General features: G+C 40.5%; 1 protein-coding gene across 1 annotated transcript; it reads right to left on the bottom strand.

The window, feature by feature from the left end:
• Positions 1 to 2,834: 2,834 nt before the first annotated feature.
• LOC142015200 (up-regulator of cell proliferation-like) lies at positions 2,835 to 23,597 on the bottom strand. The gene is made up of 4 exons (XM_074998616.1): positions 23,544 to 23,597; positions 18,972 to 19,051; positions 10,464 to 10,576; positions 2,835 to 7,549 (listed from the first exon to the last, which is right to left on the bottom strand). Exons 1-4 carry the CDS (start codon positions 23,595 to 23,597, stop codon positions 2,835 to 2,837), a joined length of 4,962 nt encoding a protein of 1,653 aa, XP_074854717.1.
• Between the last annotated feature and the right edge of the window lie 259 nt (positions 23,598 to 23,856).

Genomic DNA, 23,856 nt, shown 5'->3' with positions numbered 1-23,856 from the left:
CACTAATGTGATGGAATTGCAAAAATGTGCAATATTATTCTGTTGTGTATCAACAAAGATATTGTATAGTAACAGAGAGGGAGCCGTGCTAGTCTGTATACTATCAAAACAAAAAAGCAGTCAAGTAGCACTTTAAAGACTAACAAAATATTTTGTTAGTCTTTAAAATGCTACTTGACTGCTTTTTTTGTTTTGAACTTAATACATTATTTTGTTAGTCTTTAAAGTGCTACTTGACTGCTTTTTTGTTTTTAAAGATATTGTATGTTTCTCTGTTTGGCATTGGTGAGGCTTCAGATGGGGTACTATGCCAAATTTTGTGCACCACACTTTAGAAAATGTGGGACAAACTGGAAAGAATCCAGAGGAAAACAACAAAAATGACCAAAGGTTCAGAAAAACCTGAGCTACATGAAAAGGTAAAAAACCTTGGTATATTTATTCATGAGAAAAGAAAACTGAGGAAGAACCTGATAACAGTTTTCAAATATGTTAAGAGCTGTCATAAGGAGGACTGTGATCAAATGTTCTCCAAATCCACTGAACAAGGACCAGATACAATGGGCTTAGTCTGCTGCAAGGGCTATTTATATTAGATATTAGGAAAAAATTGTCTAAATTTTTCATCATAGCTGAGCTCTAAAACAGATTTTCAAGGAAGGTTGTGGAATCATCATCACTGGAGGTTTTAAGAACTGGCTGGACAAAGAGCTGTCAGGGCTAGTCTAACCGACATGGCCCTACCTTACCAGGATTTGTTGAAATTGACGAGTCTTCAATGCCCCTTCCAGCCCTAAATTTCTGTTATTTGATTGTTTCATGATGTTGCCAAAAACTGGAAGTTAGCTAATGTGACACCAATCTTAAAAAAGGGCTCTGGAGGTGATCCTGGCCGTTACAGACCAGTAAGTCTAAGATCAGTACTGGGCAAATTAGTTAACACTTTTAGTAAAGAACAGAATTGTCAGATGCCTGGATGAACATAATTTTTTGGGAAAAGGTCAGCATGGTTTCTGTAAAAAGAATTTATGCCTCACGAAATAGTAGAGTTCTTTGAGGGGGTCAACAAGCAAGTGGACAAGAGGTATCAAGTAGGCATCATGTACTTACATTTCCAGAAAGTCTTTGACAAGGTCTCTCACCAAAAGTTCTTACGCAAAATGAGCAGTCATGAGATAAGAGGGAAGGTCCTCTCACGGATTGGCAATGAGTTAAAAGAAATGAAACAAAGGGTAGGAATAAATGGTCCATTTTCATAATGAAAAAGTGGTAACTTGTGATGTCCTGCAAGGGTCCATGGTGGGACCAATCCTATTCAAAACATTCATATACAATCTGGAAAAATGGGTAAACAGCTTGGCCAACTAACTGAAAGCAAGCACCAGACTGATAATTATAACATCAACTGGCAAGCCAGTGCGTGTGTGTGAGAGTGTATGTTATTTTTCTAGTGTATTCTCAATAAATGTAGCATATTGCCCTTTCCCCCAAAAACGATTCTGTGTTCCGATAAGTATAACACAACCACCAAATACGGCACTTCAGAGTTTTATTTTAAATGTAAATGCAAAAGTAGTCTGAACAGATCATGGCTCCTTGTGTAACTGGAAAACAAAACACACAGATTCAATCTATACTGAAAAGGTAGACGTGCTTTCATAACATTGTAGGGATTGCAATATGATCAACCTAAAGTGCATTTCAAGCAATTTGAGAAGTCCATTTGAACATATTAGAAAGAGAAGAGACATGACATGGGATATGTTGCTTTGGGGACATGACAGTTTCACCTTACCGCCAGTGTTCAACATCTGACATTGGACAACACTTAAATGAGAGTGCAACTTCTATCTTCTCCTAGTCCTGCCCTATGTTTCCTTGACTCCTTTGGAGTAGGCAGTTAGCACACCACAATGTGCTCCTTGGGAGTAGTCCTACAAAGAGAGGTCAGTGCCCGCAACTATGAGAAGTCACAATAAAACAGTGCAAATTTCAATCCTGAAGCCTCACTACGGAGGCACGTGGGCCTTGTGGGCCAGCCCTTTTGTATCTGTCCTTAGGTCTGGAGATGACACAGATTATAATAAAATTAAATGTTGTTGTTCACACCTTGTTGTAGTACAATTGAATAAATGATTTACTTTTGGGGCTAAGATCACAAATGGAGAACTTGACTTGGCACAAGATGACACTTTACTTCCAGTGAAACTCAGCAGCTAAAGACACATTTTATAGCTGTATCAAAGGTATATACACAAGTTCAGAAACCCCATATCAAAGTGCTTTCCCTTTTTTCACTCATCCCCATTTGGAATCTGCACGCTTTGGCCTCATCTACACTAGCAAGTTCTTTTGAAAGATTTTTTGAAAGAAGGGGGCTCTTTTGAAAGAGCCCTGGAGCATCTACACACAAAAAACATTCTTTTCAAAATAAATGGAAAGAATGTGGTGCTCCTTTCGAAATCACTCTTCCTGTCCTGTTTCAGGGGGATCGCCCCCTTTTGAAAGCTTCTTTTGAAAGAAAATGTGTGTAGACGCTCCACACGGCCCTTCTTTTGAAAGAACAGTCTTCATTTTCAATCCTTGTCCCATTCTTTTGAAAGTGCAAGGGCTGTGTGGACACTCTTTCAAAAGAGCAGGTCACTCTTTGATCCACTTTTGTGTGTGGACACACACTTTCAAAAGAAATTCTTCAGGAAGAGATCTTGTGGAAGAGCTTCTTTTAAAAGATCTCTGTAGTGTACAAGTAGCCTTTGAGTTTTCTCATATCTTTTAAAATAAAATAATGCGTAGAAATTATGTATCATTGTTGTAGGTTTACCTTCATATACATCTCACTTAATTAGCCTCTCAGGTGTCTGTTTCATATTGAAGACTTCCTCTAGGCTCTCCAGTGCCTGTTCTTTGGTTATTTTCTCCCAGTCTTTTGGGAGTTCTGCAGGTTTAGCATTATACTCCTTAGCAAACTGTTTATTGAACTCCTTAAACACAAACTTCCAGTAATTGGAAGCACTGAGGCTGGGATCTGGCTTAATGCACCAGTCTGGGTAATAGCTGCGATAATCTTTGTAGGGATGAGGTTCCCACTGTGTGTCTGAATTTCTGAATTTCTCATTGGAAACCACATCATCAGAGCATGAGGAATGTTCAAGCCTTTGTGTCGTATTACTTCCATTTTGACATAATCCTTTGGGCCGATGTACAGTGGCAAAGTGTTCTTTATGGTCAATACCTCCTGCTTCACAGGGCACTTTACAGAATGGACATTGCTTCCCACAGCCAAACATTCGCTTGTACATTTCATCGTGGGGTTTCGGTGTCAGCTGAGAGAGTTTAGACGCCATTTCTAAACCTTTAAATTGAGCTGTGATTTCCTCTTTCAGGTTAGGAAGAAAAGACTGAATAAAGGCAGAGAACTGATCAGTAATTTCTGCATTTTTAAATAGTATCCCAGTTAAATTTGCCTTTGAAATGATTAGGTCATTCTGCAGCAATCGACAAAAGTTGTCTAAAAAGGCAGAGACTGTGTCAGTCTTTTTGGTTCTGAAGTTTTCTAGAACATCCATGACTTTTTTTATTATCGTGGACAGAAATTTTCTCTCTAAATCTTCCAAACTGCCCGTCTGTCTATAGTGATCTAGCAAGTGTCTCCATATCCAGGTTTTTACAAACTTTTCATAGCTTTTAATATATCCCACATAGTTACTGAAATTCATTTCGTCCAGCAGCTTTTTCTGCATAGCGAACTGGAAGGAGCTCCGGTTGCTATATTCAGTAGACTGTCTCCTCTTGAGGAAGTCTTCTACTATCTCCACCCCTAATCTCCTCTTCACATAATCCAGCAGGGCAGGTTTCAGACACTGATCACAGAAATCCTTGGCCCTTCTTCGGCAGGCATCTTCTTTGTGCAAGTAAAGGTCTCTAAATCTTGAGAGATAGTTCAGTTTCTGTTTCTCTAGACATTTCTGAGGATCATTTGCATTGATAAAATCTTCATGCATTTTTTGAAATGCATGCGCCGTTTCCCCTAGAATATGAAGCTTCAAGTCAACTTCAAAAAGACTGCTGGTATGAAGTTTTGAAACATCCACCTGTTGGAGCCTGTTATTGATCATATACAATAATTCTGTGCAATAAGTTTCATCATAGTCAAGTTTCGAATTTGCTTTTTTTTCACCATAACTACTGCACTCATCCATTAAGGATTTGACAAATTCACCTGCTTTACAGCAGAGTTCCTGCATCAAACCTTTATTTTTGGTTTTCAAACCATGAGCGTTTATATACTCCATTTTCATTGTGAAAGACTTCATTTTATAATTCATCAAGTTTCCTGCTTGTTGTAGCTTCTTATTCACTGCACTTCCCCGATTCCCCAGGTCCTTTCTCAGTTGGAATTCCAAATCCTGACAGATATCATATTTCTCTAAAGAAATAAGGTTTATCTCTTTTAATGATTCTTCCCACATTTTTTCAAATTCTGCTTCCAATTCTTCATAATCTAATTCATATTCCCTCTTCCCATGATCTTCCAAAATCCTGTCAACTTTCCCTTCTAGTAGTTTCATATATTCATTCTGAATATTGTCCATTTTATGCTGACTTTCTTTAATGTTAAAGGTGTCCTTACATTTCCTCATGGAATAATGTTGAAGTTCTTCCTTGAGGCTCTTTGCACTCCTGGTGAAATCTTCTACATACTTGCCTATCAAGTGACAATTTGTTTCTCTACTTTCAACATACTGCTGTAAATTATTCAATATCTGCTGCTCACCATGTACTAATTTCTGCTGCATCTCATCATTTAAATTACCAGCTTGCAGTTCACCAGGAGCATGATTATGAATTAGAGTTTCTTTTTCTAATAGCCAGAGATGGACTGCTTTGCGGAAACCCCATTCCCATTCTGCATACTTGGCAGACAGCTGGTTGTAGGCTTCAGCTATGAGGCTGTTTCTGAAGCTGAAGATGAAGTTCTCATGTTTTATAGCATTCCATAGGCTCCTTACCCATTCAATAAACTGGGGAATGTCTTTGGGAACTATTTTGTCTGAACACCTTTTCATTAATTCATACAGATAGTTCTTTAATTCACACACACATTCACTGTATCCTATATTCACTGGAGCCATGGGAGGGACTCCATGCCACAGCCCAGGGATATACCAATTATGGTTTTCTGGCTCATATTCCATAATATCAGAAAATGTAATTTCCCTGCTTAATTTTTCCATCTTTGCTGCTGCTTTGGTCATTTCATTAAGCTGTTCCAGAAGGTGTTTCCTGTCCTTAATATTTTGTTTATAAGCAGATACATCACCAACGTTCTGATGCACAAATTGGCAATTACGCTTTTGTCCGATTTCCTCCATTCGGAGGAAGGCATGGACCACAATTTGCAGCACGTCCTTCATTTCTGTGGCATTCTCCATGGCTATGTTAACGATGGTGATATCACTCAGTCCAATCAACAGGGTGGCCAGTTCATTGTCATGTTCGTAACTATCTTCTTGTTTGGCCAGTTCAGGGGCTTTCAAGCCTTCTGCATCTATCACCAGGATGAAATCACAACCAATTTCCTTCTGAAAACTCTCTGCTACTTTAATGAGTAACATGAAGGCTCCTCGTGTACATTGGCCACAGCTCACTGCAAACTGCAGGCCAAACATGGTGTTGAGGAGGGTGGATTTCCCAGTGCTCTGCACTCCCAGCACTGACAGAACCACCATTCTAGACCTTCCCCCTAGCTTGTCATGGAGCTCTTTCAGAACATCTGTCACCCACTGAAGTGGGATATTGGATGCATCTCCATCGATCAGCTCCATGGGAAACCCTTCCAGCATCAGGTCAGCTGCTATGCCTGGGAGATGAAGGAACTGCCTTTGCTCTTTTGCCTTTTTTCCTTCTTTCACCATTGAGCACTCTGCTTCATAAAACTGACCTAACTCACGTATGAAATGTTCAACACCTAATGTACTGATATCTTGCTCGAGGCTATCCCCTAATGGTTCACATTTTGATTTAGATTCAGTGCATAATTTAGAAAGATTCTCCCTAGATATGAGATCCAGCTCAAATTTCATCCAGGTGAGGAAGAAATGTTTCGCTGTTGGACATGTTTTTCCTATTCCATGAAGAAATTTATTCAAGCTGTGAGTCAGGTTGAATTCATTCTGCTGTGTTCGTAATGCCAATAATTTCTCTCTCAGCTGAGATTTATATTTCTCTGTGGGGGTATCTGATTGTTGTTTCATACGGCACAGTTCTTTTTCCACCTTAGACAGGTCTTTCCATAGATGTCCCTGGAGCTTCAGCTTTTCACTCCTGTACTCTGGCAAGTCTCTTACTTCTTTAGTTACTTCTTTAGAACACTTCCTTGCATTCTGACATTCCTCACTGTCCTCATCTATCTGGATTTTTAATTCTTTGGCTGTTGCAGCCATGTCTTCAATATTCATCCTCTTGGAAGAAGAGTTCATTATGCTCCTTATAGTGGATTGCAGTGATTTAAGAAAAGCAGTTTTATCGCTGGCACTGTCTTTCGCCAGTACTTGGGATCTATTCAGTTTTAGTACTGGGGATAATTTTTTAAGGAATTCCACGGTATCACTGTGTTTCTGAGCCTGAGCCTTGAGGATGAAGTACCATTTAGTTGTTGATTCTTTCAGAGAGGATAATAGATTATATTCATTCTCACTGATTCTGTCTGTAACTATGAACACTGCTGTTGAGACCTTTGTTAAAAAGTGAAACTGTTGCTGGTGAGACTCAATGTCTCCACGCAGATTTGCGGTAGCAATGGCTTCTGGGAAGATATCTGAACTTTCCCTTCCCCTAGGAAAATACCAGGCAATCTCGACCAGCCCACCTGCAATTTCCCGAGGGATGTTACCAGACTCCATGTCCCGATGGATGAAGAAATCGTGGTGCTGATGGGAGGGGCTGAGAACCTCGTTGAGGAGTTTGGACTTGGAGAAGCTGCAGCTCCTCAGCCGCACAAAAGAAATGATCGGCAGTTCAATGAGTACCAGGCTCTCCTCCCTGAACCCTCTGCTCTCTTCCAGGGAGTGCGGCCTCCACTTCCTCACAATGTCCCTCATAGCCCACAGCATTAGGGTGCACCTGGGGGTGTCAAGGGCAGGCAGCAGCAGAGGCAGGGCTAACTGGCACATGGACATTTTGGACAGGACCTGCTGTTGTAAGAAACTGTCAGAGCAAACAAGAATGGCACAGAGAACATCCAGGGGATGCAGAGAATCACTAGTGACAGTGTCTGGAACCATGAAAATATTATCAAAATCCATGTCTTCTTCATCCCCATTGGTTCTTTGATCATCAGATGCCACCGTCACAAGACTTGTGTTTCTGGCAGTCCCATTCAAAGCCATAACTTTCCTCAGAAAATGCCATGGCAAATCTTCTAAAGTCTGTGGAGTCGATTTGTTTAGATTTTCTAATCTGATTTCTAGGACTTCTCTCAGCCTCAGCTTCTTGCTTTTGTGATGCTCGAGGTTCAACTTGGAAAGGATGTTCTGGAATGCTCTTTTTTCTATTGAAATATATTAGAACATGAAAATAAATTTTAGAGTTTAATAATTTGTTATGAATATATTTTTACACAGTTTATTTTTACACAGTTTTATTTTGACATTGGGATGGTTATTGTGGGGGGGAAGCGGGGGAATTATAACAGCCTATGAATGCCAGCTATGTATAATGTGGCTGAACTGTTGCTACAAACATTCATATTTAAAATTTCCTAAAATTATTGGTGTGCATATATATATATATATATATATATCCCTTTGGTATTCAACATATCTCCAGTATAGCTGAAGAATTGCCCATGGAAAAGTATTTAAAAATATACACAACTGTGTAATTTTTATATCTCTGGTAACATTCAATTGTTTCATGTTACCTTTTCACAGACCTGCATGGGAGATTAAGCTCGTGTGCTTAAGAGAGGAGGTGAATAAAAGGAAACGATAGCGGGCCATTCAGTACAAAGATTGTCTCTTTTGTAATTTTGTACAGTGTTCAGCAAAATGGGGTTCCAATTGCTATTGTAACCTTGGGCTCTTCAGTCATTTAAATATTTAATAATAATCAGAGGCAAAATAATTCCTCTGGTAGAGACAATAGACCCTTTCATTCAACTTATCTCATAATAAAAGAACAAGGAGGTAGGTAAAAGAAATGTAAAGGCAGCAAATATAAAGTTTATAAAATGAAACTCTTTTATACACAATGTATAATCAACATGAAGAACTCATTATGGAATAATGAATCATTCCATAGTTAAAGATGTAATTAAAAATCAAATATAGGCCTTATCTGTGCCTCTCCTATACAAACTTCCTTTCTAAAATCTACCAAAAAGTTATATTTGGTTTCCAAATTTATAAGTTTAGGTTTGGGCATAAAATAGAACAGAAGTGAAGTGTTCTTGAATTATAACACTGTGGTCACAAGAATGGCCAAAGACACAACAGCTTCAGAAAGAAGGAGAGAAACAAATCATGCTTTCCTGATCTCCACTAGCCAAAATATATATTTTTAGGACCAAATTTGGTTGGTCAAAGTTGAATTTAAAAATAAAGCTATGGTATGTTAATACTAACAAGTTCAGTAAATAACAGCAAAGGTCTCCTGAAGATCTAATCTTACATTTAAGAGCAAGTAAGGTCCTTCTCTTTTCCTTGCAGATACTAAACAAAAAAGAAACCTTGTCATGGGAATAAGTTGTCAATAGAACAAAAAATATTCCACCAAAGGCTTGCAAATGTTCTAATACTTGTACCTCACAAGAGTACTACATATTGGGTTAGATGGACCATAGGTCTGACCTAGTGTGTCCGTTCTTAAGTATCAGAGGGGTAGCTGTGTTAGTCTGTATCTTCAAAAACAGCAAGAAGTCCTGTGGCACCTTATAGACTAACAGATATTTGGAGCATAACCTTTCTGATGAAAACAAAAAGCAGTCAAGTAGCACTTTAAAGACTAGCAAAATAGTTTATTAGGTGAGCTTTCGTGGGACAGATCCACTTCTTCAGACCATAGCCAGACCAGAACAGACTCAATATTTAAGGCACAGAGAACCAAAAACAGTAAGCAAGGAGGACAAATCAGAAAAAGATAATCAAGGTGAGCAAATCAGAGAGTGGAGGGGTGTGGGGGAAGGTCAAGAATTAGACTGAGCCAAGTATGCAGACAAGCCCCTATAGTAACTCAGAAAGTTCCCATCACGATTTAAACCATGTGTTAATGTGCCGAATTTGAATATAAAAGTCAGCTCGTCCACTTCTCTCTCTAAAACGGTGCGATAATGTCTCTTCAGTAACACACATACCTTGAGGTCATTGACAGAATGTCCCATTCCATTAAAATGTTGACTCACTGGTTTGTGGATCTGGAGTGTTTTGATGCCTGTTTTGTGCCCATTGAACCTTTGTCTAAGGGAGTTAGAAGTCTGTCCAATATACAAAGCATCTGGGCATTGTTGGCACATGATGGCATATATGATGTTAGTAGAGGAGCATGAGAAAGTGCCCGTGATTCTGTGAGTAACCTGGTTAGGTCCAGTGATGGTATTTCCAGAGAAGATATGTGGACAAAGCTGGCAGCGGGCTTTGTTGCAGTGAAAAACCCATTCCTTAAATATTGATTCTGTTCTGGTCTTGCTATGGTCTGAAGAAGTGGGTCTGTCCCACGAAAGCTCACCTAATAAACCATTTTGCTAGTCTTTAAAGTGCTACTTGACTGCTTTTTATTTTGATAGTGTATAGACTAGCATGGCTTCCTCCCTGTTACTTTCTGATGAAGTGGGTCTTTGCCAATGAAAGCTTATGCCCCAAAATATCTCTGAGTCTATCAGGTGCCAAATGACTTCTTGTTGTTTAAGTTCTTAAGCCTTTTATTGTTTGGTAAATACTTAGGAGCAGCTCAAGAGGCACAGAAAATAGAATTCATGAACTGGTGGTCACATATGGGTTGCTGTTAGCAGGGACTGTGGCAAACTGGCAACATTGTGAGGTGCACAGGCAGAATTCAATTATGGAAAAATTAGAAGAGAAGCAGTTCTGATTGAAAATGAGGTCAAGAGAGTACTTATCATGGTGAGGAAGTTGATCCAGGGAGGGAAATCAAATGAAGAAATAAAAGTGAGAAGTTAAGAGTCAAGAGGGTGCATGAGACATTGATATGGAATGTGGAATAATTCAAAAGAAAGGTTGGAGATGAGAGGTGGTCAAACCAGCTGCCAAAATCAGAGAGAAAGGAGTTTTATGCCTGGGTCCTGAAGCGTTAGATAATGGCTACATGGCAGGAGAGAGATAATACAGTCTGAGGCAGTGCTGTTCAAGAGAATAATCAGAATGTCATCAGAATGCACACAAAACTCTCCAGCATTTTTATATTCCATGATATTTTTTCAGTTTTGAGAACAGGAAAGTATGTCTCACCCAGCTCATGCTCTGGCTCATTTTGAAGAGTGTTCATATTATCTGTATTCTTCTTTGATAGAATTTCCTCTGAAGATGTTTCCCCACTAGCCATTTCTTCCAAACTATCAGTTCTGAAATAATTAAAACAAAAACAAATTGGAGAAAAACTGTTTGTTTATGAAAGTAAGATGCTGGATTTGTGAAGCAGCCAGTTAGTTTTAATTGAGCCGGTTGCATTATAGAGAAAGAACAAGTTACATATTTAGATGGGTCAGATATATTCAAGTTGCCAGGCCTTATGAAATTCATCCTAGAATACTTAAAGAACTAGCTGAAGAAGTCTTGGAACTCTTAGCCATTACTTGTGAGAACTCATAAAGGACAGGCAAGGTTCCAGAGGACTGGAGAAAGGCAAACATAGTACCTTTCTCTACAAAAAGAGAGCACAGAGGACCTGGGCAATTATAGATCATACAGCCAAACTTTGATATCTGGAAAGATACTGGAACAAAATTATTACACCATCAGTTACCAAGCATATCAAGAATAACAGATTGATAATAGCACAGATTTGTCAAGACCACATTATGTCAATCTAAATCAATTTCCTCCTCTGACAGGGTTACTGGCTTCTGGATGGGGGAAGCCAGCAGACACGATATATCTAGATTTGAATATGACTTTGTACACAGACCTGCATGACATTCTCATAAGCAAATGAAATGTGCTCTGAACTAAAGTACTATAAGGTGAGTGGAAATTTACACTTACACTTATGAAAGAAAACTCAAATGCACTGCTACAAAATGGGGAATAACTAGCTAGGCAGTAGTACTGCTGATAAGGATCTAAGAGTTATAAAGGGTCACAAATTTAGTAAAAGTCAATAAGGTGATGCAGTTGTGAAAAAATAATTCTGGGATGTGTTAACAGGGTGCTTCATGTGAGATAAAAGAGGTAATTGCCCCACTCTACTTAGCAGCGGTGAGGCCTTAGCTGCAGTATTGTGTCCAGTTTTGGACTCCACACTTCAGGAAATATGTGCACAAAGTGGAGAGAGTCCAGAGGAGAACAACAAATGCGGTCAAAGATTTAGGAAACCTGAGGTGTGAGGGAAGGTTAAATGTCATAGTATTTCCACAATAGATCAGACCTGAATTCCATCTAGCCCAGTGTCCTATCTCTGACAGGTCGCTAGTACCAGATGCTTTACAGGAAAGTATAAAAACCCAGCAGAAGCAGATGTGGGGTGATCAGCCCCTCACACTGGGTGACAAATGGGTGTCTAATGGTTACAGATTGGCTTAAACTGTAAAGCATGTGGCCTTATATCCACACATACATGCATACTCAGAGTGGGGGGTAAGCAAGGAGTAGGAGCTGCCTTTACCTGCAAGAAGGCACTCTCCTTAAACACTTTTTATTAGCATGGACACTATTGGCTTGATCCAAAACCCTTTGAAGTATTTCCATTAATTTTTTAAAAATTAGATGCTGTCTGACTGACTTTTCACTGCCTCCCCCCATTGGGATTTTGCACTGACCCTGAATCTATAGCCTTAGTGAGCAGACCAGGAGGGCACATAGGGATCATGACATCAGAGCAGGGTGGTTGAGGTATCTGAACAGAGGGGAAGAATGTAATAAGTGGAGGAGGAGGAAAATGAGCAAGACATGTAGCACATGCTGCCTTGAACATTTTGCTTATGTGGTTTGTTTTTATGTGTCCATTTTGATTACATAGGTTCCAAGCTCTTTGGAACAGGGGCTGTCTCTCCTTATGGGTTCCCTGGCTCCTAGCATGTTTGGCACAACCACAGCATTTATATTATTCTTATTACTATTTTCTATTAAGCAAATATTAAACATGGATCTGAAGAATATGAAAAAATATGATCCAAAATGATAAAAGTCTGGGGAGGTCTATCCCACCAGCTCCTGGCATTTCTTTCTATTTCCATAGCAGCACAAAGGCAATGTTGCATCTATATTCAGAACAAGCATATTTAGGAAATCACCAGTATTAGATAACATGCAATAAAGCTGCAGATGAAAAGACAGAAGTTGAAAACTTGCATGCACTGAACTCAACAGGGGTTTTGCCTAATTAAACCCAAGTTCCCCTGCCTGAAGGGGGCTGTTATCCTCTACCAAATGTAGTTTCTTACCAGCTTTTGTTGCCTCAATGAGTCTGTCTGTCAGGTCTCTTGGGTTGATGGCTCAGCACCTTCACAACAATCTTTTCACCATGGTCAGTCCCATAGGAGCTAACCAACCAGGCATTACTATCTCCAGTTTGTTCCAGGGATTTGGATTGTAATCTTTTCCCACCTTGATTGCATTCAGTGTGGACTTGAATTTCCAGAGCTTTCTCACCCAGCTCTTCCAAAGTCTCCAGCAAATGATATTCCACTGTATTTTCTTATTTCTCTTCAGATGTTAGCTGTGCTGACTGCTGGAGCAAAAGAAATCAAGTATCTGCACCTGTAGATAAAAGATTTTTAATTTAAACATCTCTCTAATGTGCTCAAGCTCAAAGCAAACTCCTCTAGTGTCATACCTCCCAAATCTGAGCAGTTTTCTTAAATCCAAAATGCAACACTGCTGAAGTGTTAAAACAATTCCATCTCCACTGTTCAGGAATTTGCCAGACTCAGTATTTTCACTGCCCCACTCTTGAGCAGATGGAGAGAGAGAATGGAGAATTCAAATCAGAGAGAAGATATTTGTGAAGATCCATCCGACAAAATCTAGGAGAAGGGAAAGGGAAGAAAAAGCAGATAGGGAACAGCCATTTGGAGAGTGGTAAATAGACTTGGCAAACAGATGATTTTAGTCTGAACTGTGAGTAAAGGTTAACCTCGCTTATCTCTGAGTTGGATTGCAAGGTATATTAGCTGCCTTGGAAGAGTGAAAGCTGAAACTGTTGGCATTGGCCTTGACTCTATTTGTCTCTTTCCCCACCCCACCATTTCTCTGTTTTTCTTTACTCCACCTTCAGACCATAGCACAGCACTCCTGAGCTGGTCTGCAAAGCCTCTGCCTTTTCTCCTCAGATACAGATACTCCTGTAAATCCACATTTTGCAGTGGAGTAGTTCCTCATCTCTAGTTTCCATTCAAAATGTTGTATTAATTTAAATGAATATATGGGCCCAAAGAGGCAAAAGTGTTAACATGATCCTATAATGCAGGGGTGAGCAACCTTTTTCTATTATTCCCACATCTTCCGACTAATTCCTGATCACCAGCTGGGATGCAAGACTTTTATCTCTCTTCCTCATTCACACCTCCCCCATCTATTATTTTCCCTCCACATCATCTTTCTTTTCTTTCCTTCTGTTTTATGAGTGTCTGGGCTAATTCAAGCAAGTCTGTATATTTACATCAGTCCTGTGAGCCTCTGATCAGAAACAGTTAAAAAGCACTGTCGCTCTAGACAGTCTCATGATAGTATAAGTTTGCCAGGTTTCAGAATGTCCATCTAGGTCCTATGCTGAGCCTGTTTTCCTCCAACACAGAGGTTGCAGATAAGAATCCAGAGCAGAGACAGAACTTCATTTGATGTTTTCTCTTCCTCTTGCTTGCCTGTGTTTATCCTGCTTTGTTTTCTAGGAAACAGGATCATACTTTAACAACAGCACACAACCGGGTCCAACCCATTTCAATTTACATTTTCTTTTCCTCAGAAAGAAAAGCTATTTACATCTTTAATATCATGTAAAGGGCTCTCATGTGTGGGTTGGGGAGTGGAGCTTCCTTCTAAAAGCTCCCTTCAACTAACGGGAAAGGGAACAAGGGATCTTATTAAAATGAAATCCTAATTAATACTTTCAATTTCAAATACATAAGTGTTTCCATCCTTTTTTCTGCCTTTAATAAAAGGTTAAATAGATGTTTAAATGGTGTTTGCCAAGATACTAAGCAGACTGAAGGCTCTGCGTGCTAAACCCTGAATCTTTATAGCACTGGTCCATTGTAATTGGGGATGGGGACGTGAAATTTCATAAACATTAGTTCTGTTCGCTGCTTTGAAACCTGATCCCTATGGTTCTGCATAAACCAAAGAAAGAAGGGGCAAGAAGTGTTTAAACAAGGGGTTATTTTTGTAGTCTAAACTGAAAGCAACAGGTGCAGGCAACAGTTAAAATATTTTTGAGGAAACAGATTGTAAGACGATAAAGCTGCTGGTTTATGGTTTTATGATTTAATAGCTTCGTTGACATACAAGGACAGCAAATGTAGATGAGAAGTGAATGTCTGTTTGTCTCTGCCAGGGCCCCCAGCTGTCACGCAGGTCTGGAAAGACTCACAGACTCCATATTCAAATCCTCTTGCTCATTTACCATTTACCATTCTCCTTTTAGGAAACAAACAGTCAGAAATGCCTTTAATCAAGCTCATAGATATTCCAGTACCCTAAGCAGGAATCCCCTCTATTGGAGATGAATTAGAAATGCTGAACAGTACTAACTTTGGGGTGAGTGAGTTTGCTTAACTGTTTCCAATTTCTTCTGTTTTAGTTATTTCAGTTAGTTTTGGTTAGTGTGTCAGGTTGGGATTGTGTGTGGGGGACTGTTTGAGCCTTTGTTCCCTGATCACTCTTGGTCAGCCTCCATCAACCTTGTAATCATTCTCCCCCTGTGTGGTTAACAAGGATGTATGGCTGACCTGGGACAGCAGGCCCTAAGAACCAGAAGATGAGTAACCAGGGGACTGCTAACAGGGGAGTTCAAGAGGGAGTTTGTTAGAAGGAATATTGTTAGGAATACCACATTGCCTGTGCTAACACTGTTCCTATCTCCTCTGCCTGCATCTGTAGACAAACAGCCCAACAGACCATAGATGCCTCTACTCAGATCCTGGTGTGATTTTACAGAGATGGCAGCTGACATTTCTCACTTACAGATATAGACAGGCTGGGAGGACCATTGGATGTGAAAAGTGCCCCATGATGGAATACCTCAGCAAGCAGGTGGGAGAGCTACAGGAGGAGGTTGCTAACTGAGAAGCATCTGCATACATGTGGAATTCCTTGAGCTTATTCCGGTGGAGACAACTAAGGCTGAGGAGGTTAACCAGCTACAGAGAACTGCTGGTGCACTACCGAGGAGAGGAGATGGCCACACCCACTTTCTTGCTCTCTGGGGCTTCCCATCACCCTGTCCTACTGAGTCAGATTATCTGGTCTCTCCCAGAGAAAACGCAGAGTAGGAGTAATCACCCTTGTGCAAAGCAGTGGAGACACTGCTTAACCACAGCTCTGGGAGGATGCAGTTCTAGGACACAGTACCCAGGAAATCAACCTCCAGAAGGTATCAAAACTCCAGATAAACTTGTCTCTGTGCAAAAGTTTGCACAGGGAGGGCTCATTAGGTAAGCTCTCTTTATCAATGAAAGGGAGAGGTGCACAGTGGTGGTCCTCCCCGGGTAATAACAATTTACACTGGGTTTGATTATAAACAAAAGAGTCTTTATTAAGCAAAACAGAAGGATTTAAGTGGTTATAGATAAGGACAAACAAATCAAAATTAGTTACCAAATCAAACAAAGAGAAAATGCACAGCTAATTCTGTGCCTCTGAAAATCTAGTTGCATGGGAGTTCTTACCCTAAACAGTTGCTCTTATATCAGGTGCAATCTTCTGGTCAGAAATGATACCCTGACCTGGATCTCCAGTAAAGTTCTCTGTTTTCTTAGGGTGTGTCGATCAATTTCCAAGGCAGGCCGAAGACAAAATATGAAGCAGGATGGAGACAAAAGATGGAGGAACCCCTGAGTCCTTTTATACCTTTCCTCTGTGGCAGGACTTCCATTGTTGTCTTTGTGTAACAGTATACTTCAAGATGGAGACTGTCTTATGAGCAGGTCATCAGTCCATGTCTTTTTAGGCAATCAACCATTGACCTAATTTTATAGCATAGACCTACTCTTATGGGCTTTGTTGTTTGGCCATAGAGAGGGACCTGTCACCCACACTCAACAGTGGGTTACAAGTACATGAAGAGTAATTACATTTAATTTTATGTAGCTTGCACTTACATTTAGTATTTTACATTTAGTTTACAGTTTACAGTTTACATTTTAGTTTACAGTTAGTATTAATGACTTTTCCTAACCAAACTTTAATATTAAGCATAATCTCTGCATATAACACACACCCATGACTATCGTTAAAGTTCAGGTTAATGGCGGAGTGACAGAATATACTGTGGAAAGACTATAATGGTGTGAAAAAGAAGACATTTAAATATGCTTGTGGGGAATAAAAAAATGTGTGCTAAGAAGTCCTTGGTTTATTATTCCCAGTTTTTCTCTATTTCAATATTAACTTAATACACCTTCCCCTGCTTCCTATAGGTTAAAAGAAAGAGACAATGGTCTCCTTAGAATAACAAACATTTCCAAGGAATGGATACTTACAGAATGTGGGCACAAGACCAGTCAGTATGCTGCACTGCTCCGTGGTACCAGGATGCCATATTACTTACTGATGGCTTGGTGTGGAAAGTTGTCCTTTTGAGGAGGTAGGAATAAGGCATTCTCTTAAATGGAAGTGTATCAAGAGTGCTTTTGCAGAAGTGAACATTGTTTGAGGGTGATGTGCAGGTACTGTGAAGGATTTTGTTGTTCTAGGCTAGCCGTGCTTCACATATCTGAGATAAACCACTGGCTCCCTCTAGTGCTGCATGTGGTTAGTCTGTTTGGATCAGAAAACTGCTCTACTACATTCTCTTACCATGTTTTCTTTCAGTATTGCTTTCAAAAATTTAGCGCCATGCCCGTCAATGTATTCCTTCCCATGAGCACTGAACCAAGCAGCGACCAAGAGAGCCACATGCAGGAAGGCGTGAGCTGCTCTCCTGTGCCTGGACAACCACTCTTCCTTTCAGAGGCTGCAGTGGGAAGGGAACCTTTCACTGTCAGAGAAGAGTGGGGAGTAAAAGTGTGTGGTGACTGTGAGAGACACAAAGCCCTGATAGCACAACCACACTGCCTGTCCCCCACTTCACTTTATTCCCCTATGCTCTTGCAGGAAGAGAAAGGCTCAGTGCCTCAGCAAAAGGGGAGGAGACGTACATGGCAATCATGACCATTACTGCCACAGTACATAGCCCCCCCTGCCCCCACCTGCTTGCAGCATGTGCAGCTGCAGAAACTGCTTTTGCAACAACAGGCTCGAAAACATGCCCCCAATCTGTGCTTTATGATAGCTAGAAGTGAACTGAGTCAAGCAGGGCCCTTATGATCTCTATATAATACTTGCTGCATAGAGGATGCTTAAAAGCCAAAATTTGCCCTTGCATGGAATACATCCCTATTGTGTTTCACAGAGGTTCTTTCAATAAATTCCTTTGTGTGCTAAACTTATCTCATCTACAGTAAGTATGTCTCCTTAATGTCTAGCATTATGTTTTGTTGCAGTGTGGTCAACAGTGAGCTCTTTGACCACCACTTCCTGCTACCTTCCCATACCCTGCCCCCCACTGTTAGACTTTAGACTTGCACAGATGTGCAGGAGGAAATGAACACAAGAAGATATGTTCATAGAGCACATGGGAGCTCCCTGCATGGACAGGGCAAAGTTAATTGCATGGAAGAGAACCACACTGGAGGAGAGGCAGGCTAATCAGGAAGAAAGAAAGGTGGATTGCAAGGCGGGGAGAACATAAAGTGGAGATTCAGAAGGAGATGTTGAAGCTGAGGAGTCAGTTTGCAGCGCCTTGTACAAGAGCCCAGAACCTCACTGCAGCCCATGCTGAACCAAATGCCCTCCTCACCATGTTCCCTAACCCCCTCACTGGCACCCCAGAATGCATGCAAGGGAGAGGAAGTCAGTGACAGCCTTGCATTTCACTCCCAGGAATGTTTCTGAGAGCAGAAGGCTGACATTCCCTCACATGTGATGGCAAAATATCCTTTGCTTACCTGCTCCTGAAGCCCCTGCCATGAACTCCTTTAGTGTTCCCTGTATAAAAGTAACTTAGCTCACAAAAACAGTGTATTTATTTCTTGTGTTATACAGGGATGAGGCGGGGGAGACTTATTGGCTTTACAGGCAAGCACACATCATTCGGGGGGACCTTCTTAAGAGCAAAAAACATGATTGTCATGTTGCTGTTTGGTCATTCCTCAAGCTGTTTTTCAAAGGTGATATGCCTCAGCCCGCCAGTGTGGAATGAAATTTTCCCCATTTCTCTCACATAAATTATGAAGCACACAGCAGGCTGCCACTACTAGGGGAATATTGACTTTGCTGAGGTCTAACTGAGTCGGGAGGCTCTGGAACCTGGTTTTTATATGGCCAAATATACATTTTACTACCATTCTGAACTTGCTCAGCCTATAGTTGAACTGGTCCTTACTGTGGTTCAGGCTGCCTGTTTATGGCTTCATGAGCCAAGAGAACGAGGGGTAGGTAAGCTGGGTCATCCAGAATCACTATTGGCATCTCCCTGTCTCCAACAGTGATTTCTGGGCTGGGAAGAAATTTCCATTCTGCAACTTTCTGAAAAGACCAACGTACCTGAAGATGCATGGGCCATGCACCTTTTCTGACCATCCCACACGGATGTCAGTGAAATGAGTCTTGTAATCTACCAATGCCTGCAACACCATGGAGAAGTATTGCTTACAATTTATGTACTCTGTGACATAGTGGTCTGGTGCCAAGACAGGGATGTGCATTCCATCTGTCATCCCACTGCAGTTAGGGAACCCCATTGCAGCAAAATAGTCCACTATGTCCTGTACATTTGTCAGAGATACATATTGATTGCCTTGGCTATCTGGATCACAGAAGCCCTCATTATAGATTTGCCCACTCTGCATTCATTGACCACTCACTGGTAGCTGTTTGGTGTTGCAAGCTTCCACAGAGCTATTGCCACTCACTTTGGAACTGTCAGAGCAAGTTTCATTTTGATATACCGGCTCTTCAGAGAAAGGAAAAGCAATTTGCAAAGTTCCATGAAAGTGACCTTACACATATAGAAGTTTTGTAGCCACCCTTGATTGTCCCATACCTGCAGAACAATGCACTCTCTCCAGTCTGAGCTTGTTTCACAGCACCAGAGCCAGTGCTCCACTGTGCATAAAGCATCCTATTCCTCCTCTGCAGTGTTCTCTCATTCATGTACGTCCATGTCCTCCTTGGAGTCCTCATTGCCCTGATGGCTGCTTAGGCTCTGCACATACTGCAGCACAATTTATAAGGTGCTCAGAATATTTGCCAAAATTGTTTTAAGCTGTATGGGTTATATGATAACCTTGCAATGGCACCTGCGCGGATATGAAAAAAGAGCATGAGAACACTTTTTGCTGTTGCTTTCCAAAGGGAGAGAGAGGAGGAAAGTGCATTGTGGGATACTGATGACACACACCCAGAACCACCAGCGTGCATTTCATAGCTGGAGGTGGACGAGTAGGGGAGTGGGGAGGAAAAGCTGTGCATAGCTTCCTCAAAACTGAGGGAGGGAGCAAACTTCATAAGCTTCTGCCATGTAAATCTTTATACAGTGCTTGACAATATAATATTGGGTTTACGTTCCAGGGGATATGTGCACTTGGCTGCTGGGCAATTCCCCAAGCTGAGTCCTCACACGCAGACGTAATTGCAGATGCTGTGTGATTCTACAGCTGCTAGTGTCCTTACCTGTGTGTATTAGAGAAATGTGCTTGACAGCCTGTCACAATTACACAGAACTCAGGCTGGTGGAACAGGCAGACTCAGTGCAACTCCAGTATATCAGCTGCTATCCCAGAAAGAGGGTCCAACTTGTCACTGGAGCTATATTCTGTGAACACTTCTAGTCCTTTTTAAAAACCTGCTATAGTCTTAGCCTTCACACCATTTTTTGGCAGAGTTCCACAGATTGCCTGTGTGTGACGTGAAGAAATGCTTCCCTTAGTTTGTTGTAAACCAGCTGCTATTAATTTCACTTTCTGGCCCATTGATGTGCTAAGAGAAGGAGTAAATAGCACTTCCTGATTTACTTTCTCCACAGAGTCATGATGTTATAATCTCTATCGATATTCTGTCCTTAGTCAGAATTTAGTTAAGAACTCCCTTAGACAAAAGGTCAACGGGCACAAAACAGACATCAAAACACTCCAGATCCACAAACCAGTTAGTCAACATTTTAATGGAATGGGGCATTCTGTCAATGACCGCAAGGTATGTGTGTCACTGAAGAGACATTATTGCACCGTTTTAGAGAGAGAAGTGGACGAGCTGACTTTTATATTCAAATTCGGCACATTAACACATGGTTTAAATCGTGATGGGAACTTTCTGAGTCACTACAGGGGCTCGTCTGCATACTTGGCTCAGTCTAATTCTTGATCTCCTGCCCCCCCCACCCCTCCACTCTCTGATTTGCTCACCTTGATTATCTTTTTCTGATTTGTCCTCCTTGCTTACTGTTTTTGGGTCTCTGTGTCTTAAATATTGAGTCTGTTCTGGTCTGACTATGGTCTGAAGAATTGGGTCTGTCCCACGAAAGCTCACCTAATAAACTATTTTGCTAGTCTTTAAAGTGCTACTTGACTGCTTTTTGTTTTGATAGTGTATAGACTAGCACGGCTTACTCTCTGTTACTATTCCTTTCCATCTTTCCCTGTCCAGTGCAGAGTGGCTTAATTTCTGTAGACTAGCTCCACACCAGTCTACTATATAAGCTACACGTTCTCTGTGGGGTCTGCCTCTCCTATTCGAACTGTCCATTATGCTGAATACCAGGGTCTTGATTTTTCATTCATCTTTCATTCTGCAAATCTGCCCATATAGTTGTAGCTTCTATTTTATAACCTTCTGCAGCAGGTTCTCTTTCAGTTGTATCTTTCTGTATAACTCTCATTTGTGACCTTTTGCATCCATTCTGTTCTCAGAATCTTTCTATAACAACTTCTTTCAAACACCAATATTCTTCTTTTCAATTCTTTCGTTATCAACCGTCTCACATCCGTACAACGTGCTGCTGAATACACGTTTTCAAGACGATCAGCTTCATTCCTAAGCTAACTGCTTTGTCTTTCCAGATCTTATCCACCACCTTCAAACTTGCTCCTGCCTTCGCTATTCTAGTCACTATTTCCTTCTTATAGTCTAGATCATATGTTATGTTGCTCCCCAGATATGTAAACTTCTCTACATTTTCTAGTTCAATACCATCTACACTGATTTTCCTTCCTATTTCCTTATCTCCAAATACCATTGTTTATGTTTTATCAATGTTCATAATCCGTCTGTACTGCTTCCCTTCTTCGTTTAGCACCTGCACCATTTTTGCTAGCTTCTCCTCATCTTCCACAGTGGTAACTATATCATCCACGAACCTCAAGTTGTTAATTCTTTTCCCATACACAGATATCCCTTCTACCTCTTCCTTGATCTTGTCCATTGCTCTCTCCAGATGTGTGATGAAGATACTTCAAGATATTTGATCTCGTCTTGTACCTCTACTTGGTTTAAACCAACTTCCCAACTTCCCGCATGTTCTCACCACTTCCTCTGCATTGTCACTGATACCCTTCAATGACCATATCAGTCTGCTATCCACCCCGTATGACTCCAACACCGTCCAAGCCACTTTCTGATCTATACTGTCAAATACCTTTTGAAAATCGATGAAGCAAGTGTGTATGTTCTTGTTCTTTTGTCAAGCTTTCTCCACTATCAGTCTTAGTGCCAATAGCTGCTGTATGGTACTTCTATATTTTCTGAACCCCGCTTGCTCATATGCTATATGTTCTTCTATCTGCGATCTTAGTCTCTCCATCGGTATCATCATCAGCACCTCGTCTAGATGACTCTTTAGGGCAATCGTTCTGCAGTTCTTCCACTCCAATGCACATGTGGAGCCTTAGTTCACCCATTGAAGCTTGTGCATAGATGTAGCTTGGGACATCTACATCTGTAGTTCCATTGCTGATGACAAGAGTTCCAGCAGTCAGATACTTTTCAAAAAGATGTTCTCTAGTTCAATCAGGAATTAATTCAGGGCAGTTCTCTCATCTGTGTTAGACAGGAGCTTGAGCTAGGTGGCCACAACAGTCCCTTTTGATCTTATGATCTATTAATCCTGCTGTTTAAAGTCAATGCTTAATCTGAGCCATAGTTTAACAAATCAGTGGAGAAACTTCAGGAATATAGTTAATTCCAGGAAGATTTCCTGTGTCTTTGTGGCTGACTTTGTGTTGGTTATATTTTACATAATGTCAAAGGTTCTCAGAGTAGCTCTTGAGTAACTTTTTGATGTCATCATAAATCACAAGAAATAATAAATAAGCAATGGTATTAGCAATAACGGACCCTCTATAACAACAAAAATTAAATATAAGAACTAGCTGAACATTTTCTATTGAAATTTTCTTATCAGATGGAAAATTGTGTTTTCAATTAATTGATTTTTCTCCCTAGAAACTGTTTGCTTTCCTTAAAATGTTTTGATTTTTTTTGGTGGGAAAACACAGAACATATTTTATTGAAAACCATCAAAGAAAGATTATCTGAAAAGAAGTGAAAAAAATCATCTGCAAACTCTTGAAAACTTCCAGAATTTTTCAGCAAAAAGTACCACAATATTAAAATCTTTGGCTAAATATTGCCATGTTTGTTTTTCTTAGGATTTTGGTTTTCCAATAAAATTGATTTTTTGCATGTAAAATATTGATTTTTTTCTTTTCCATCAAAATCTGCAAAACCCATTTTCCAACTTAGTCTAATCAGCCAAATTCATTACCATCACAATCTGCAATCCCACTTAAGACAATGGAATTTCCTGGGGTGTAATTCAGAGCTGAATTTGATCCCCTATTTTCTTACTATTTCTTTACATGTAACATCTTCAGAACACTTTCTTCTCTCTCCATTGCCTCAGCAAAACCCACATTTGACAATTCAGTTACCTGTGACCTAGACTATTGGATCCTTGTCCTCTCTGACTTTCTTTTCTCTCCCGAGGAGTCCATTCAAAATAGTACAGCTCAAATCCTTTTCTCTTACTGCTTTGGTCATACCATATCATATCATCCCAACCCTTGAATTCCTCCACCAACTTCCTTTTCCTTTCTGTCTCATGTTCAAGATTCTTCTCACCTCTTCCAAGTCCTGGACAGGTTCAATGCTCATTTCCTTGCATCTTGCTCCCATCTCTTCCTAAGCACCATCTCACAGAGCCTGCTGTCCTTAGAATAACCTTCAAAGGATCTCCTCTTTTTTTCCTTTCACTCCTCGGATCCACCTCTCTTGTTTGGCTTTTCATCACTGATCAATATTGACTTTGCCCAGTTCTACTCTGGTGGCTTATTTTTAATTGTTTTTTACCCTTAGGAAATAGACTTGGGGTGAAATTTTCAAAGGTGCCTCAATTACCAAGAAGGCAAAGTTCCATTTTCAGAAATGAATTAGT

This window comes from Carettochelys insculpta, chromosome 6 (genome assembly GCF_033958435.1).
Source record: "Carettochelys insculpta isolate YL-2023 chromosome 6, ASM3395843v1, whole genome shotgun sequence".
Taxonomy (NCBI): Eukaryota; Metazoa; Chordata; order Testudines; family Carettochelyidae; genus Carettochelys; species Carettochelys insculpta.
This window is presented reverse-complemented; position numbering and strand designations above follow the sequence as displayed.

Coding starts and splice junctions, on each gene's coding strand:
- LOC142015200 (XM_074998616.1), bottom strand. CDS start 23,597: ATGGGAGCAAGATGCAAGGAAATGAGCATTGAACCTGTCCAGGACTTG. Junction 19,052..23,543: donor CTGTCCAGGACTTGGAAGAG/GTGAGAAGAATC, acceptor ATGGTGTTGCAG/GCATTGGTAGATTACAAGAC. Junction 7,550..10,463: donor TGAGCCAGAGCATGAGCTGG/GTGAGACATACT, acceptor ATATTTCAATAG/AAAAAAGAGCATTCCAGAAC.